General features: G+C 42.0%; 1 protein-coding gene across 4 annotated transcripts in view; it reads left to right on the top strand.

Moving 5' to 3' along the window:
- LOC138755087 (ephrin type-A receptor 5-like) overlaps positions 1-19,461 on the top strand; it is a 306,363-nt gene that overhangs the window by 219,693 nt on the left and 67,209 nt on the right. For all 4 annotated transcript variants that reach the window (XM_069920384.1, XM_069920357.1, XM_069920368.1 and 1 more), the window contains one exon: positions 18,578-18,702. In XM_069920384.1, coding sequence (XP_069776485.1) covers positions 18,578-18,702 — 125 coding nt within the window. The remainder of the gene's footprint in view (positions 1-18,577; positions 18,703-19,461) is intronic.

Raw genomic sequence — 19,461 nt, 5'->3', positions numbered from 1 at the left:
TACAAATATTTGGAGGTACAGGGATTGATAGGGTGTAATCAGCATGGTTTTGTCAGGGGTAGATCATGCTTGACAAACCTGATTGAGTTTTTCGAGGGGGTTACAAAAAAGGTTGAAGGGAAAGCTGTGGATGTTGTCTATTTAGACTTTAGTAAAGCTTTTGACAAAGTTCCCCACAGGAGGTTCACGAGAATGTTGACAGGATTTCAAGGTTTGAGTTATAGGGAAAGGTTATGCAGACTAGGGCTTTTTTCTCTGGAGCATAGAAGATTGAGGGGAGACTTGATAGAGGTGTTAAGATTTTAAAAGGGACAGAGTAAATGCAGATAGGCTTTTTCAATTAAGAGTGGGGGAGATTCAAACTAGAGGGCATGGTTTAAGATTGAAGGGGGAAAATTATAAGGAGAACATGAGGGGAAATTTCTTTACGCAAAGGGTGGTAGGGATGTGGAATGAGCTTCCTGCAGACGTAGTTGAGGCGGGATCATTGGTTACATTTAAGGATAGACTGGATAGTTACATGGAGAGGAGAGGACTGGAGGGGTATGGACCAGGTGGAGGTCAGTGGGACTAGGAGGGTGGAGATTTGTTATGGCATGGACTAGTAGGGCCGAACTGGCCTGTTCTAAGTGGTTATATGGTTAACTCCCTGAGCTCTCCTTGCAGGAACTCCTCACCTTTCCTACTCACATAATTTGTCCCTACATGGACTACAACATCTGGCAGCTCACCTTTTCTCCTGAGGATGCCTTGAACTTGGAGTTATCTTGGACCCTGGCACCAGGGAGGCAACATACTATCTAGGATACTATCTCTGCCACATCTCATCTGTCTCCTTAGCTATTGAATTCCCTACACTACAGCTTGCATCTTCTCCTTTCCCTTCTTGGGAAGGGACACTGTGCCAGAATGATCTCTGTGGCTTGTGCCTGGTAGGTCAGCAACCGCCCCCCCCCCCCACCCACCCACCCACCCCCCCCCCACCCCCCCCCCCACCCACCAAACAGCATCCAAAATGGTATATTTGTTATTCAGGGGAATGCCCACAGGGGTGCCCTGCCTGTTCCCCTTGCCTTTTCTGACTGTTATCCATATACCCTCCACCTGCATCCTAGGTGAGAGTGTCACTCACACCCTCTGCCTCCCAAATGCTCCTCATCTGCCCTAAATGGAATACCACTTATCCTTTTATAGAGATCCCTTTTTGTGGACTTCCCCAATATTGGGAACATTCTTCCTGCATCCAACTTCTCTAGAACTGTCAGAATTTTGCACGTTTCTGTGAAATCCTCTCTCATTCTAATGAATATAACCTTGTCTATCCAATCTTTCTTCATACATCAGTCCTGTCAGCCCAGGAACCAGTCTGGTGAGCCTTTGGTGTGCTTCGTCAATAGCAAGAATGCCCTTCCTCAGTTTCAACCAAAAATACAATACTTAAGGTGTGGCCTCCCTAAGGCCCTACACAACTGCAGTGAGATCTTCCTGCTTCCACATTTAAAACCTCTCAATAAAAGCCAACATGCCATTTGCTTTCCTCACCGCCTGTTGTACCTGCATTTCAACCTTCAATGACTGATCTTGTTGCAACTCCCCTTTTCCTAATTTGTTACCTTTCTGTTAAGTATCTGTCTTCTTGCTTTTGTCACAAAGTGGATTCTCATCCTGCAATGAGAATGGACTAGAGTCCCTTATTGGAGGCAGAATAGGGCATAGTTGAGTTCTGTCGTTGTGGGAGTCAGTGGACACAAGCAGAGTTAGAGAAACAAATATTGTAGATGTTGGAATCTATGAGCAATGAAAAACTAGAATAACTTGGTGAGTCAGGAAGCACCAGTCAATATTTTGGGTTAGGACTTGCATCTTGAGAAAGAGTCCCCACATGAAATGTTAACTGACCATTTCTCCCCACAGATGCTGTCTGACTCATCAAGTCCCTCCAGTTTCTTTGTTTGTTATGGATGTTTGTAACTAGGCCAGTTCCAATGAAGGATGAATCTCCAAGACGGTTAACAAAATTTTCTTCCCTTTACATGTCAGGAAGTATTAACCTCCATTTCACATTTTATCATTCACATATTCAAGGCACAATGTTAACTGGATTCTAGGTAAAGAATATTTCATGGGTCTTTGAATATTTGAGTTGAAGTGGTCTTCAGAAGTACTTTCAGGGACATATCATCTACCCTCCACACTTAACTGTGAAAGTACATGAGAGACCGGTCTAAAATAAATCAGCCATCAGTGGGAGTTGGACTTTATGGACTGAAGTCTGCCAGTGACCCAAGGTACAACTCAAAATGTCAATCAAATGCTTTATCCATGAACATAAATGGGTCAATCCACCTTACTTTGACACAGTAAGTGTGTGGCTGATGCTAGTTACTAGGTTGAGAGAGAAAGTTGGATTGAGAATCATTTGTCCCTGAATTTTGCCCAAAGCACCATTACAAAATTCAAGTCAGGACTTGCTCTTCCAAGATTTGAAAAGCCTCTTTTTCCATCTGCAGAAATACCTTTAAAAAGTGAAAGAATCTGAACATGAGTGTGAAATTAAATCATCAGCTTTATGAAAAAAATATTGTGTGCATTATTTAGGTGTTTGCAATTCATTCTTGGTTTCTGCAGTTTTGTTTCTACTCCAGGCCTTTGGCTTTGGAGATTATTAAGGAGGCCAGTTTGGGACCCACTATCCTCTACTGCAGTCAGCTGGATGTTTAGAGCCAGTACCATCCTTCTAAACTCATGCAGGACCTCTTGTGTCCCTGATGCAGGAACCAGGAAGTAGTGACAGAGGAACAGGATGGTGAAGAAAGGATTTGGCATGTTTGTCTTCATTGGGTGGAGTATCATGTGCAAACATTGGGACATTTTGATGCAGCTGTGTAAGGCATTAATGAGACCAAACTTAGCAACTCTGTTGCACAGCTAGAAGACAGATGGTAATAATATGGAAGGGTGCAGAGGAGATCCATTGGGATCTTGCTGGGTCTAGAGGAATTGAGTTATAAAGAGATGATAGATAGGCTGGGACATTTTACCTTGGAGTGGAGGTGACTTTAGAAGTTGATAAAATCATGAGGGTACCTTTGTCACAGAGAGTGGTGGGTATATGGAATGAGCTGCCAGTGTAGGGTAGAAGCAGGGATATTCATAAGACTGGTGCATGGATGGGAGAGGTTGAGAGAAATTTGGGCTAAACACAAGCAAATGGGATAAGTTTGGTGTTCATGGACAAGGTGGACCAAAGGGCCTGTTTGCATGCTGAAGAACTCTTACCCATTTTTCCCCCCCCCCACAAAGGATTCAAGCTGGGTATTATCTGCCTTTCAAATGCTTTGCCTACCTGTGTGAATGCATTGAAGGTGGATTTGTGGGCTGGGCCAAGAGTCTGAACTTACCCAGCTTTTATCCACTAAAGTAGATAGTCTCAGAGGTGGAGCATTGCTAAGCAGGGCTGTACTACCTGTCTCACCTTTTGCTTCAGGATGTCTGCTTGCTGTGTAAAAGAATTCACCAACTCTGATTTTCTTCTGTTCTGTGTGAACAAGCCAGCTACCAGAGATGGATCATGTACATGGCAATAACATGGCTTTCAATGTAAAAAGGTATTCTGACTATCTTGGACAGTGTATCTCCCCCACGTGGCTGCACTAGAGAGGTAACACAGATGTACAGCGAGAGAATAAAGAGGCAAATACTTGATCAGTGATGAGGAATGATCCTTTGGTTGAACTTATTCTCTCCATGCCCAAAATATATACACTCTGCACAAGAGAGGTAACCCAGATGTACAGTGAGAGAATAAAGAGGCAAATACTTGATCAGTGATGAGGACTGATCCTTTGGTTGAACTTATTCTCTCCATGCCCAAAATATATACACTCTGCACAAGGTCCTCACTCAGTCTGTTCCAGGATTCTACACCAAGCTAAATTATGCTCACACCTTATTCCAATTTCCAGCCTTTTCCCCCAAATCCCTTGATATCCTTAATAAGATACTTATCAATTTCCTGTTTCAATACTCCCAGTAATCTGGCCTTCACTGCTTTGTGCAGTAGTGAGTTCCACAGATCCATGACCCCCTGAGTAAAGAAGTTCTTCCTTCTCTCTATTCTAATTGGACAACTTCATCAAGGGAAACATCTTATCCACATTCACTATCAAGAAACCTCTCAATATTTGAAAGGTCTCTATGAGATTCCCCCCCCCATTCTCCAATACCCCAACAAATACAACGCAAGAGCTATCAAATGCTCTCCAATCGCCGTCAAACACTCCCCAATCGCCAGCCCTTGCATTCCAGAAATCATCCTAGTAAATCTCCTCTGCACCCTCTCCAGCAACATCACATCTTTTCTAAGATGGGGGAGCAAAAATGTGCCCCATAGTCTTATCACACACACACTCTCATTCCGCACCCGCCCCCCCCCCACCACGCCCCCTCACCCCCCACACACACACTATCACACACTATTATTAAAATTAATTCTAGCATAGCATTCACCTTCACTACCAATTCCACCTGGGTATTAACTTTTGGAACACACTGCACAAGGATGCTCAGGTCTCTTTGCATCTCTGAGGATTGAATTTTCTCTCCATCCAGAGAGTACTCTGCCTGTTTATTTCCACTGCCAAAATGTAGAACCGAACACTTCTCAAATTGGGCAAAAATATGACAGATGAAGTATAGTCTCCCAATCTGTCTGTATCCTTCTGCAATTTTAGTTTCTTCAACAGTTCCTGCTCCGCCACCCATCTTAGTGTCATCCGCAAATTTGGCTACAAAACCATTCATTCTACAATCCAAATTGTTAATATAAATTGTAAACAGTGGCCCCAAGACCAACCCCTACAGACCACCACTTGTTACAGGCAGCCATCCTGAATGGGATGCCATCCTGAATGGGATCCCTTAATTTCAACACTTTGCTTTCTGTCTATCAGCCAATTTTCTATCCAGTCAAATAGCAACCCTGTAATTCCATGGACCTTCATCTTATTTATCAGCCTAACATGCTGCACCTTATTGAAAGACTTTTGAAAATCCAAATATATAACATCTACAGCCTCCCCTTTGTCTATCCTACTGAGATTTCTTCAAAAAAACTAATAGGTTAGTCAGGCATGCTGACTGGGATAAATCCTGTCATGCAATTCCAGGTATTTCATAACTTCATCCTTAAGGATTGATTCTTAATATTTTCCCAACCATAAACATCAGACTTGTAGATCTATAGTTTCCTTCCTTTTTTCTGTTTCCCACCTTTCTTATTCAATGGAACCACACCAGAGACCATTGATTTCTGGAAGATTGTCACCAATGGATCTACGATCTCCAAAACCACCTCTTTCAAAACCCGTGAGTGTACCTCATACGGATGTGGAGATTTAACTATCTTTAATCCATTCAATTTACCTCGCACAATTTCTCAAGTAATCTTAACTGTATCCAACTCTACTCCCTGAAGCCCCTGTCTGACAGGGATATCACCAATGTCTTCCACAGTGAATACAGATGCAAAATATTAATTTAATTCTTCTGCCCTATCTTTGTAACCCATTATAATTTTCCCATCATTGTTTTCCTCAGTCCTGTCAACACATGTTTCTTTTATTCTTTATATATTTTAAAAACTATATTTTTCTATATTGTTTACCAATCTCCTTTCATAACTCCTCTTTCCTTATGACTTTCTTTCTACAAGTTTCTAAAGGAAACCCAGTCCTCTGATTTAGCTTCCTTGTATACCCTCCTCTTTGCTTTCATCTTGGCCTTGATTTCTTTTGTTAGACATATTGGCATCACCTTTCCTTTGACTAATTTCCTTTTCCTTGGAAAATATTGATCCTACATGCCTTTTATTATTTGCAAAAATATCTTCCAATCCTGCTCTGTTCCTCCGACTAGTTTGCTTTTCCAGTCGACCTGAGCCAGTTCTTTCTTCGTACCATCATAGTTCATTTTATTCCACTGAAAAATTTATACATCTGATAACATTTTTTCCTTTTCACATTTGAAATTGAATTTGACCATGTTATGGTCACTGCCTCTTTGAGGTTTTAAAACCTTCAACTCCCTAACGACCTCAGGTTCATTGCACATGACCCAATCAAGAACTGTGGATCTCCTGGTGGGCTTCTTAAGCTGTTCAAAAAAAAATCCATCTCTTAGGTTTTCCACAAACTCACTCTCCTGCGTTCTAGTAAATTCCTGTTTTTCCCAATCCCCTGCCATGTTAAAATCTCCCACAATTATTTTGATATTATCTTTGCGACATGCCCATTGCATTTCTGTAAGTCATAGTCCACTTCTTGGCTGGTGTTTGGGGGCCTGTATATAACTGCCAATATAATGTTTTTTGCTCTTAGCATTTATTAATTCAACCCATACTGATTTTATTGCTTTAGACCCCATGTCCTTTCTTTTTAAGGATTTAATGTCATTACTCATCAGAGCCACCCCTCCACCTCTATCCTCCTGCCTATCTTTCCTATAGACTGTATCCTTGGATATTGAGCTCCCAATCGCACATCTTATTGAGCCATGTTTCAGTAATGGCTACAATGTCATACCTTTTTTGTTGAATCTGAGTGACCAGGTCATCTACTTTGTTTCTGATGCTACATACATTAAAGTATAGTGTCCATAAGCCCGTTATCGATGTTTGTGCTATATTCCTTTTGAACATCTTTCTCCCATCTGCTCATCTGCCATTCATTCATGTCATTATTGACCACTTCTTTACTATCAATTTCTACCTGCGTTCCAACTCCCTGCCTTGCTATTATCCTATTCTCTTTGCTTTCATTTTGATTTCCTACCTTCCTGCCAGGATATTGGTCCTTTCCAGTTCAAGTGCAGCCCATCCCTTTTAAAGAGGTCTGACCTTCCCCAGAAGTGATCCCAATGATCTAAGAATATAAATCCCTGCCCCCACACCAATTTTTTTTAGCTACACATTCATCTGCCATAACTTCCTATTGTACCTTCTAGCTCATGGCACAGGCAGCAATCCAGGGATTACCACCCTCCAGGTCCTGTCTCAACTTTCTACCCAACTCCCTATATTCCCTTTTGAGAACCTCTTTACTTCTATCTATGCCCAGCTCCAGATGCTGAATGTCAGGAAGACGACTCCATGCACAAAGCAATGAAGGAAAACAAAAGTGAGAGAAATGGAAAATAAAACTTGGGATGTTGGCAGTGGGGCAAAATTAAATCATATTTTGCATGTCAGAAGAGATATCTTGTCCTTTGAGCAACAATGTTGTTGCATTGACTCAATATAATATAGCAGTTAGCACAACACAATTGCTGCATCAGTAACCCAGGGTTGAATCTGATGTTGTCCATAAGGATTTTGTTTGTTCTTCTGTATCTGTATGGGTTTCCTCTGGGAGATCCCACCCTCCAAAAACGTACAGGGTTTTTAGGTCAATTAATGTAATTGAGTCGCATGGGCTCATGGGACAGAAGAGCCCATTACCATGCTGCATGTCTGATTTTTTTTTTTAAATAAAAAAATTAAGACTCATTTGAGGAATCTGTCTCTCCATATATTTCTGGTCATCCTACTACTTAGGTCTCCCCTTATACTTTTCCACAGCACCTACTTGATTTATGCGGAGAAAATATCTTGTCAAGTGTTTCTTATAATTAGTCTTCCATATAATTAAGGATTGCGATGGTTGGGAAATGTGCATCATTCACAAGTCAGAACCATGTGCCTAGCTAATCTGAGCAAACATCAGCTTTCCTGTGAACTTATAACCACCTTGTCACTTTGTGAGCCAGCTAATTGAAGATAAATCCATAATTATGAACAGTTTTGGGCTCCAATTTAAGAAACTGTGCTGATATTTGAAAGGGTTCAGAGAAGGTTCACAAGGATGATTCTGGAAATGAAATGGTTATCATACAAGGAGCATTTGACAGCTTGGTCTGTACTCATTGAAATTTAGGAAAATGAGCAGAGAATTTCATTAAAAGATTTTTAATGTTGAAAAGAATGGACAGTAAAAATATAGGAATATGGGTTCCTGGGGGAAAGAGACTGGGACAAGAGGGCACAACTTCAGGATTGAAGGACATCTGCTTAGAACAGAGATGCAAAGAAATTTCTTCAGCCAGAGGGTGGCAAATCTGTGGAATGCTTGTAGAGGCCAGGTTATTAGGTATAGTTAAAGTGGAGATTGATAGGTTCTTTATTAGTAAGAATATTAGTAGTTATGTGGAGAAGACAGAAAAATTGGGTTGAGATAAAAAATGCATCAGCCAAGATTTGGATGGCAGAGCAGAAAAGAAGGGCTGAATGGGCCAATTCTGCTCCAATATCTTGTAGTCTTATGCTCTTTCACCCTTCTGAGTTAAGACAGGATATCTGTGAACACCATTCCATTAAGGCTTTGTGCTGAACAGTGTATCGAGATCCCTCTAATCCTATGGGAGCACATGCACCCACTCCTCCTGTTATACAGTATTTCATTAGCATGTCACACCACTGTTCATTTTACTGGATGTCACACGAAAACTGGGGACACAAGAGAGACTGCAGATGTGGGAATGTGGAGCAAAAAACAATCTGCTGGAGGAACTCAACAGGTCGAGCAGCATCAGTGAGAGAATAAATATGGTGAGCGTTTCAGGCTGCAACCCTTCCTAGAAGGGGAGTTGATAGTCAAAAAGTGAAAGCAGCAAGGAGAACAAAGGGGTGAGGTGAAGGAAGATGAGCCACACAGGGAGAGCAAATGATTGGAGGCATATTTCTCCAGTGGGATGAGATCTGAGAAGTGGAAGTGTAAAAATATGCAAGAAGTGCGCCTCAGAGGCACCTTCTACTGGGTACCCCAAGAGCCACATGGGGTAGAATATGCGGCTTTACATTGGGGTATTCTGGCCACCTGAAAGAGCCTACAGTTAGTGTAGCAATCAGTATAACGCTATTACAATACCAGCAACCCAGATTAGAATCCACCACTAAGGAGTTTGTATGTTCTCCCTGTATGTGGGTTTTCTCAAGTGCTCCAGTTTCTCCCCCCCTCCCCCTTCAAAACATATGGGATGCTGGTTAATTTGGGTGTAATTAGGCAGCACAGATTTAAATGGCCAGAATCAGCTTCTACCATGTGGTAAATAAATGTTTAAAAATGCAAATGTAAAAATGTAGATTGCCTCTGTCCATCGTCCTTCACCTCTCCCTGGTTCACTGATCCCCTAGTGCCCTTTGTCCAATCCTTCCCACCCTGTCCTCATTTTACTGAGCATCTCTCCTCCATGCTCATTATCTCAATGAGGAGTTCTGGCCTGAAACATCAACTGTTCCTCCTCCTTCCCCCCCCCCCCCCCTTCCCCACTGATGCTGTTAGATTGAGTTCTTTCAGCACATTGCTTTCCGTCCCTTAAAAACACTCTACTGAGATTACTGCTGCCTCATTCAGTGCTGGCAACTGAAAACCTCCACAAAATATGCAGGAGTTGGGAGGGGGAGTTGTGGATAGTGAGGAGTGTTTTTTTGGACTACAGAAGGATTTGGACTATTTGGAAAGGTGGGCTGAAAGGTGGTAGATGGAGTTTAATGTAGATAAGTGTGAGATGCTTCATTTTGGGAGGAATAACCAAAATAGGACATATGCAGTGAAGGGGAAGGCATTGAGGAATGAAGAGGAACAGAGGGATCTTGGAATAATGGTTTCTTGAAGGTTGATTCCCATGTAGATAGGGTGGTGAAGAAGGCTTTTGGTATACTGACCTTTATAAATCATAACATAGAATATAGGAGCTGCAAGGTGATGTTGAGACTGTTTAAAGCACACATCAAACTCAGGCCCGCGGGCCAAATTTGGCCCGTGATATAAATTATATTTGGCCTGCAAGATCATATCAAATTTGTATTAGAGCTGGCCCGCTGGCCGCCGCCCCAGTATAGCGCATGCACAGCTAATACTACAAATCCCAGAATGTTTGCAAATGCATTGGGGCTGCGTTAATCACCCCCACCTCCTCTCTTTACTTTCATTAGAATCTGCGACCTGTTGCCTAACTCACATAAACCCCTTACGAAAAATGGCCAAACGAAAGACAGAAAACAGGACCTTTCAAGACAGGTGGGAGGCAAACTCTGACCCCAGAGTTTGATGAACTTGCATCTAAGAAAAGATGCCAAGTATCTGGTTTAGTCCCAGGTGCATCAGAGTAAATCAGTGTTGCAAGCTAAGCTTGGATTCATATTTTCTTTGGTCAACTTTGGACTGTTCATAGTTGAAAGATTGGATTTTCATTGAAGCAAGTTGTTATTTTTTTTTAAACTTGTTGGCTTGTGAAAAAAAACATTTAAAAGGAGCTTAAAGGCTATAGAGAAATATTATTTATTGAATAATTTATTTCTCATTTGTTAATGCTTCTTCTGGAAAGAGTTTAACCAAAACTATTATTAAACATTTATTTTAATAAGAAAAAGTTTAACATTACATATGTTGAAAGAAGAGAAAACATGCAGATGTTGTTGAAAATTTTCAATAAATATTTAGTTTGGCCCACGACTTAGTCCAAGTTTTTAATTTTGGCCCTCTGTGAATTTGAGTTTGACACCCCTGGTTTATGGCATTGGTGAGGCCACATTTGGAGTATTGTGTGCAGTTCTGAACTCCAAATTATAGGAATGATATAAATAAGGTAGAGAGGGTGCAAAGAAGGCTTACAGAAATGTCGCCTGGATTGCAGTATCTTGAATACAGAGAAAGACTGAGTAGATTGAGACTTTATTCATTAGAGCATAGAAGGTGGAGAGGGGATTTGATAGAGGTATTTAAAATTATGAAGGGAATAGATAGAGTAGATGTGAATAGGCTCTTTCCCCTGAGGGTAGGTGAGATTGGAACAAGGGGTCATAAGTTAAGGGTTAGGGGGCAAAACTTTAGGAGTAATACAAGAGGATGCCCCTTCACTCAGAAAGTAGTGGCTGAGTGAAATGATCTACCAGAAGAAGTAGTTGCGGCTGGGTCAATTCTGTTATTTAAGAGGAGGCTGGATGAGTACATGGATGTAAAGGGGTTGGAGAGTTATGGGAGTGGGTAAGTGGAACTAGTGGACTTTATGTAAATCGGTGCAGACTAGAAGAGCCGATATGGCCTGTTTCCGTAATTGTAAATTGTTATATGGTTATACGCTATATATTTTACAACTATTATTCTCTTTTGATCCTTTGATTTTCCTGCAATTTCTGGGACCCCGTTAAATACAATAGGTTACAATATCATTGAGCAACAATAATGGGTTGGGCAGTCAAACAAATTGATAATTTTATCAGGGTCAACTTAAGAACTTGAATAATATTAGCACAAATGTTGCCTCCTGCTGCTTGCATTCAAACATGACTCATTCATTAGGTGAATCATAAACTGTGCCCGCTGTTTGCTTATAGCATTCTCCCAGAATGTCTAGCCAGGCTCATGCTATTTATTCAGGTTGACAAAAGGCAAAGGAGGAAAAACCCAACACCCAACCCCAACCCACCAATTTTCCCCTGCAACCGCTGCAACCGTGTCCGCCTGTCCCGCGTCGGACTTGTCAGCCACAAACGAGCCTGCAGCTGACGTGGACTTTTTACCCCCTCCATAAATCTTCGTCCGCGAAGCCAAGCCAAAGAATATATACTAATAGTTTTGGTTTCTCAAAGTTCTGTATATCCTTTTTTGTAACTCAAAATAATTATTTCAAACACAAGCCTGTAGAATGGAATAACAAAACCAATTTTCTAATTGAAGAGATCAAGGTCCTGACAGGATTTTCCCCAGGACCTTGAGAGAAGTTAGTGAGGAAATAGAGGAGGCTCTGGCAGTGATTTTTCAAATGTCATTAGAGATGGGTATAGTGCTGGAGGATTGGCGTGTTGCGCATGTGGTTCCTTTGTTTAAAAAGGGTTGAGGTGCAAACCTAGCAATTATGAGCCTGCAAGTGGGAGGTAAATTGATGGAAAGGATTCTTAGAGATAGTATATATAAATGTATGGAGGGACAGGGTCTGATCAGGGATACTTAACACAGATTTGTGCATGGAAGGTCGTGTTTGACCAATCTTGTTGAATTTTTTGAAGAGGTGACTAGGAATGTTGATGAGGGTAGAGCAGTGGATGTTGTCTATATGGACTTCTGTAAGGCCTTCAATAAGATTCCACATGGGAGATTAGTTAGAAAGGCCAAGTCCTTGGGTATTAATTTGAAGATAGTCAAATGGATTCAACAGTGGCTGGAAGGAAGGTGCCAGAGAGTAGTAGTAGTAGATCATTGTTTGTCAGGATGGAGGCCAGTGACAAATGGTGTACCTCAGGGTTCAGTATTGGGAATGTTGCTCTTTGTCACATATATTAATGATCTGGAGGATGGGGTGGTAAATTAGATTAGTAAAAATGCAGAGGATACTAAAATAGAAGGAATTGTGGATGAAGAAGAGGGTTTTCAAAGATTGCAGAGGAATTTAAACTGCTTAGAGGAGTGGGAGGAATGATGGCAGATGGAGTTTAATGCTGATAAGTATGAGGTGCTTCATTTTGGAAAGAATAATCAAAGCAAGACATGGTAAATGTGAGGGCATTGACGAATGCAATGGAGCAGAAAGATCTAGGAATAACAGTGCATTGTTCCCTAAAGGTAGGAGCGTATGTGGATAGGGTGGTGAAGAAGGCCTTAAGTATGCTTGCCTATAAATCAGGCCTTTAGTATGCTTGCCTATACTCTATATTTGGGAAGTAATGATGAAACTGTACAAGGCATTGGTGAGGCCAAATTTCGAGTAATGTGTGCAGTTCTGGTCACTGATTTATAGGAAAGATATTAACAAGTTAGAGAGAGTACAGAGAAGATTTACAAAAATGTTGCCTGGGTTTCAGCATCTGGAATACAAGGAAAGAGTGAGCAAATTAGGTCTTTATTCCTTGGAATGTAGAAAGCTGAGAGGGGATTTGATAGAGGTGTTTAAGATAATGAGTGGGATAGATAGAGTTGATGTGGAAAGGCTTTTCCCATTGAGAGTAGGAGAGATGGATACAAGAGGTCATGGGTTGAGAGTTGACAGGCAAAGGTTTAGGAGTAACATGAGGGGGAACTTCTTTATTCGGAGAGTGGTTACTGTGTGGAATGGGTTTCCGGGAAAGGTGGTGGAGACAGGGTCAATTTTGTCAATTAAGAAAGAGTTGGATAAGTATATGGAGGGGAGGGGGTGGAGGGATATGGGCAGAGTGCTGGTAAGTGGGATTAGAGGAGGGTACTTGGATCAGTGCAGACTAGAAGGGCTAAATTGGCCTGTTTCCATGCTGTAATTGTTATATGGTTACAAGGTCAAACTTTGAAGAAGACCGCAGAGCCCACCTCACTGACAAAAGGCAAAGGAGGAAAAACCCAACACCCAACCCCAACCAACCAATTTTCCCCTGCAACCGCTGCAATCGTGTCTGCCTGTCCCGCATCGGACTTGTCAGCCACAAACGAGCCTGCAGCTGACGTGGACTTTTCACCCCTTCCATAAATCTTCGTCCGCGAAGCCAAGCCAAAGAAGATAAGGTCAAACAAGAAGTGTGAGCTGGAATGTCCAAAACTTTGGTTACCCTTTACTTCCCATGGATGCTGTGTGACCAGCTGAGTTTCTCCAGCAAGTTTGTATGTTGCATTGTCCCCCAATACAGATTTGGACAGAAAATCCTGGCATTACAAATATAGGGCTTCTGCGATTAAAGGCCCTGCTGTTTATGGGACTTCCACCAAGTGTTGGGGAGCTACTTAACACTGGGTTAACAGTTTGGCAACAAAATAAAGTCCTGGTCTCAAACTCTCAACCCTGCTTTTTGTGATCAAGAGAAAGCAGTAGTAAGTACTCCAACTCCCAAGTGACAGGCACTCCACATTTCCAGACAGACACACACCTTATTAACCCTCGCCCCCTCTCCCATTACTTCCCAATGAAGCATGAAATTGGACAATTATAATTCAGGCAACCAACCTCAACCCATCTCAGGGCTGGTCATGATATTTTTGTCAGGACAAATGCAGAAATCTCCAATGCAATAAAATTGTGATGTACATGGCAGAACAAGCAAAATATGTGCAGCACTGTGGTGCACCCTCTTGTGTGACTTCATTTATTTAGAAGGTACACAAATTAAGAATTAAAATAGCTTTAAGCACATAATTCTGTTGGATTGGTGCTGCCCTACTAATTGTAATTAGTCAGTGAAAGCCAATGAAGTGAAAATGCAGTGTAATTGAAACTCTAATTAGTTATTTAAGAGGCTTGAGGACACACTTTTCTTTCTCTTTGACCAGCTGCTCTACAATATGCTAACAGCCTTGCTCATTGTTTTGTGTAACGACCTTGAGCATGCCTGTATCCCATTTCCATGTCCCAGTCTGTGACAGAGAATGTGCCTGTAAACGCTGCAAAATAAGACCAGTCTTCTTCCCTTTGTTGTTTGAGGAGTGACACTGCCTTTACACAGCACAAGTATCAGTGAGTACCAAGGCAGCTGCAAACTAAGCTGTTTCTCAGGGTCACCTTGCAGGATGTTAAACTGCAATATGGCTGCAGTTTCCTCTCGATCAGTGGTTTTCAAACTTTTTCACTCACATACCACCTTAAGTAATCCCTGCCATAGGTGCCCTGTGATTAGTAAGGCATTACTTAAGGTGGTATGTGAGTGGAAGCTGTAGGCTGCTGGAGACTGGCTGGAGGGGTATCAGGAATCAGAACTGGGATGCAAGGAGGTGCCAAGGTTGCCTGACCACGTCAGAGGTTCGGATCTGGAGCCTGGGTTGCCAAAGATTTGGACTGGACTGTGTGGCTAAAGGAACACTGGAACTAAATCTATGATGCCAGCCTCCCTGCCTTGCAGCAGGCAAAAAGACATTTCATGTAATATGACATTGTTTTATTACTATGACAATCATTTTAATCTTGAAAGAAAATGTTTGGAAACCATTGCTTTCATTGTACCTAATTGACTCGTTATGGGCACCATTTCATATCGCCAAAGGATCATTTTTCTCAAGGAAAATATTTCAGTAACAATTAGGTCTCAAGCAGTGGTTCTGGCATAGGGATTACTTAAGTTATTGAGTAGGGAAAAGTTTGAAAACCACTTCTCTAGATCCTCCCCCCCAATGTGTGAAAGCATGATCAATCTCGACTGATTCCTGCTTCCCATGACACTCAAGCACAATTACAGTTGAATGCAAACATTTTAAAAAAACAATTTCTTTGATCTTTTCATCAGCTATTATTCTCACTCTCAATTAGTGCTTTAAACTGGTAAAATGTGAACAATTTATAAGATTATTGGAGAAACAGGCCCTTTGGCTCAACTTGTCCACTCCAACCTGCATTTGGTCCATATCTCTCTGAACCCATCCAATTATTTTCTTAAAGATTAAAAGGGTACCTCTGCCAGCCTGTTCCATACACCCTCCTGTGTGTAAAAAGTTCAGGTTCTGGTGAAAACTTTTCTTTTTCTACCTCTGGCCCCCCCCCCCCCCCCCCCCACACCTTAAACCCATGTCTTGGATTACCAATTCCCCTACTCTAGGCAAAAGATTCTCTGCCTGTGATCTCAGAGTGTGTACAATATCATGGGAGGAATAGATCAGTTGATGTTTTACACCTCAATGAGATTTCCCCCCTCATCACCATACAGTAGAGATATGGTCTATCAGTGATCTCTTTTGGTGGCAAGTAAACTTAGCATTTCCAATGAAAATCAGTGACTGATTCCAATGAGTTTGACCAAGCTGGGTCCTATACCTAGCCTTCAGCTGAGGTGCCAGCAATGATGTGTGGCCAAGTTGGTCAGCTCATTAAGTTACACAATTTCCTTAAGCTCAGTGGTAATCCTAGGAAGAGAGGAGGAGTTCTGAAGCATTTGCATGGGGTATGTTCCATGATCCCAAGCTGCAGGTCAACAATAACTAGCATGCAGTTGGCTTGAGTTTTCTAGGGAATCACTAGCTCTCTTGTATTATAGGATTTGACTCAAGACTCATCTCTGGGTTCCCACACAGCAGGCATCAAGCATTCATTATTTATTTCCTGATTGGTTTCCCTCAAGTACAAAGCAATGGAAGTGGAGATGAGGCACTACTCTGCAACATGTTGGGTGGAATGGTCAGCAGGTCACCACAGACCCAACCAGCAGCATTCTCCTAGTGTCTGCATGGGTTCCCTCCAGGTGCTCCATTTTCCTCCCATATTCTAAAGATGTACAAGGTTATTACATTAATTGGATGAGATTGGGCAGCACTGGTTTTATGGGCCTTCTACCATGCCGTAGCAAAAAGACAAATTTAAGCATATGTTCATGCATGTTGATATTTTGTTGGATTAGTTTTGCAGTCTAGATGCTGAGGATAAAAGGGATGATAAGATGGATCCTTTGATTCTTGCTTGAAGCTTTGATTGTGGCTACTGGTATCACAGTTCTTGGATAGTCAAAAGTCAAATTTATGGTCAGTATGATATTAGCTAAAACCCCCGAGGGATTCTTTTTCCTGCAGGCCAGGCTGAATTTCCACTTATTTTATATGGTGTATTCGTTCCAATCAGTGTTTGTCTTGACATTCAACCCACCAGCACACATCCAGAGCATTCCCTCCCATGTGACATGCATATGGGGTTCACTTTGCAGTTACAGAGGAAAGCTGCTGTGAGAAGCAAAACAAGTTCAATGGGTTCAAAGAATAGCAGGTCTGGGCACAAGCTGAATGCAGAAATCTTTATTGAAAGATGCACAAGGGATTACAACAGGGGATGACAAACACATATTCTCAATCACACAACAAAGTGCAAGCAGTCACATCAAACTTAACACTACTGATAGCAACAACTATTTACTCTTACAAGCACAGAACAACCCAGTCACATCAGACTTAAAACTACTGATACAAGCAATTCTTTATACAGACTTATCACAACCAAAGACTACAATACACTACCTACCATTCCTTGTTTAACATTGGCATAGCTCAAATATTAGGAATAGCTACAACAATCCCAATGTAGTGCTTAACTTACCAATAACTCTTCCAGCATTATCCACTAAGAGCTGAAGATCAAAACAGGAAGAGCTACTGCACATGGTTGGCTTTATACTTCAGTAAAATGGAGGGTGTGGTCCAGACAATCACTAGGTGATTAAAGGGGACAATGGTCACATGTGCATGAATGGGTGGGTAGAGTCCAACTTTGATTTGCAGATGATGTGACGACTAGATTCCAGGCAGAGAGGTTCAGAGGCCCTCCACAAGCTCACTGGGTCACATGGCCTGCCATGGTCCACACTTTAAAAGCTTACAGGACTTTTACTGTTCCTTTCTCCTTTCAGGAATTGACCAATATTCCACCACACACCACTCCAGATGTTACTATGTGCACAAAAAAGATTGTTACAGGATTATTCTCATTATATTCTGAGAATAAATACAATTTTGTCATTTAATATAGATAATAGTTACTGCAAATATATTTATTTGCTCATATTTCAGAGCGGAGTGTGGACCTGACCTTTTGTTACTTCAGTAGGTACATTGTGCTGTTGAGGGAAAGTGATGAATTGAAAACAATCAGACCCTTAGCTTTGTGAGGAACTCAGCGGGTCAGGCATCATCCATGGATGGCAATAGACATTCGGTGTTTTGGGCCAAAGCATTCTACCAGGGTTTGTCATTGGCTTCAAATGTCGACAACCTATTTATTGCCTTCCATGGATGTTGCGTGATCCTTAAAACAATTTTTGTTATTCAGCTTGGCAACAGGTCAAGCATATTAATTAACCTACAAACCCCACACATCTTTTAAGGGTGGTAGGAAACCCACCCAGATCATGGGGAGGATGTGCAGGTACATAATCGTTTATCTTGAACCCCTGGGGGACAGTGTGTTCCGAATTTTGGATTTTTCCAGATTTCAGAACAAAAGCCAGCTGCCCCAGATTTAAGCCCACCCGAATTGTGCTGCCGTATCCACCCCCTTCCAGTTGCGCTGGTGTTTCTCTCCCCCACCCCCACCTGAGTCGTGCTGCGATCTCTCCCCCTTCACCCACCTGAGTCGTGATGCCATCTCTCTCCCCACTCGCCCACACAAGTTGTACTGCCGTCTCTCTCCACCCCCCGCCTGCCCAAGCCACGCTGCTGTCTATCTCCCCTCTCGCCCACCCAAGTCGCGCTGCTGTCTCTTCACTCGCTCCCCCCGCCCAACCTAGTCGTGCTGCTGTTATTCTCTCTCTCTCTCTCTCTCTCTCTCTCTCTCTCTCTCTCTCTCTCTCTCTCTCTCTCTCTCTCTCCCTCCGCTGTACCAGCATCAGGAAAAAAATGCCGGTTTTTGGTGCTTTCCGGATTTTAGATGTCTAGATCAAGGATTGTGTACCTGTACAAACTTATGGCACCAGATTCAAACCACTCTACTAACCACACTACCCCTCCTGTTCCACCAGCACTTTATGTGTTGCTCCAATTTTACAACATCTGTGGTCTCTCTTGTTTGATTTTGCTTGGAACTCTATTCTTTCAACACTGATGCACTTTCGTTTTTGCAGCGCCTTCACCAATCAGCGTGGTCAAAAAGAAGAAAATAGCCAAAAATACCATCTCCTTGACATGGGAGGAACCAAACCGACCTAATGGCATTATATTGGAGTATGAGATCAAGTATTTTGAAAAGGTAATGACTGATGACTGAAATAAACCTGGCTCTTCACTGCTGTTACCTTCATTGAGAATGCTAGTGTGGATTTTTTGAAATAGTGATCATATTTCACCTGGGTAGACTCCAACTCAATGTCATGAGCATTGAATTTTCCCATTCTGATCTGGTTCCACTGTTTCTATCTATCCTTTACCTTTCCCTGTTTTCCCATCCCATTTCAGCCTGTACATCTTATTCCCTGCTGTGATGTCCTCTCCACTCTGCCCCTCCTACCACATTCATTTATCAAGTGTTCCATCTCTTCTCGGGCACCTCCCACACCCTTCCTTTTTTTGTGTTTTCCATCTCCCATTCCCACCTCCACTGCAAGAAAGGGTCCCAACCCAAAACCCATCTCTCTCCAAGGACTATGCCTGACCTATTGAGTCCCTCTAGTTTACTTAAGATTCCATCACTTGGAGTTTTCTTACAAAAATGTTTGACTCACCCATCAAACATATCCCTCCCATCCCACATACTCTGACAACAGGGTCAAAATTGAGACAAGGCTTTAGAAAAAAAATTCAAGACTACCTTTCACTGCTGCTGTAGATAATAAAAAATAAACATCAGTATTTCTCTTGTTTTACATTTGAATTAATCTCAGCATAGCTCAGGTCAGCCTTCTTGATTAATAGCATGTGCTTCTCCATATCACTAATCACTGAGCAATATTAATTCATAAAATGGGTGAATGAAACACCAGCTGCCCATCAACAGGACCCAGTTTTGAAC

Source organism: Narcine bancroftii, chromosome 1, assembly GCF_036971445.1.
Source record: "Narcine bancroftii isolate sNarBan1 chromosome 1, sNarBan1.hap1, whole genome shotgun sequence".
Classification (NCBI taxonomy): Eukaryota; Metazoa; Chordata; class Chondrichthyes; order Torpediniformes; family Narcinidae; genus Narcine; species Narcine bancroftii.
Note: the sequence above shows the minus strand (reverse complement) of the source record. Positions and strands in the feature narration are given on the sequence as shown.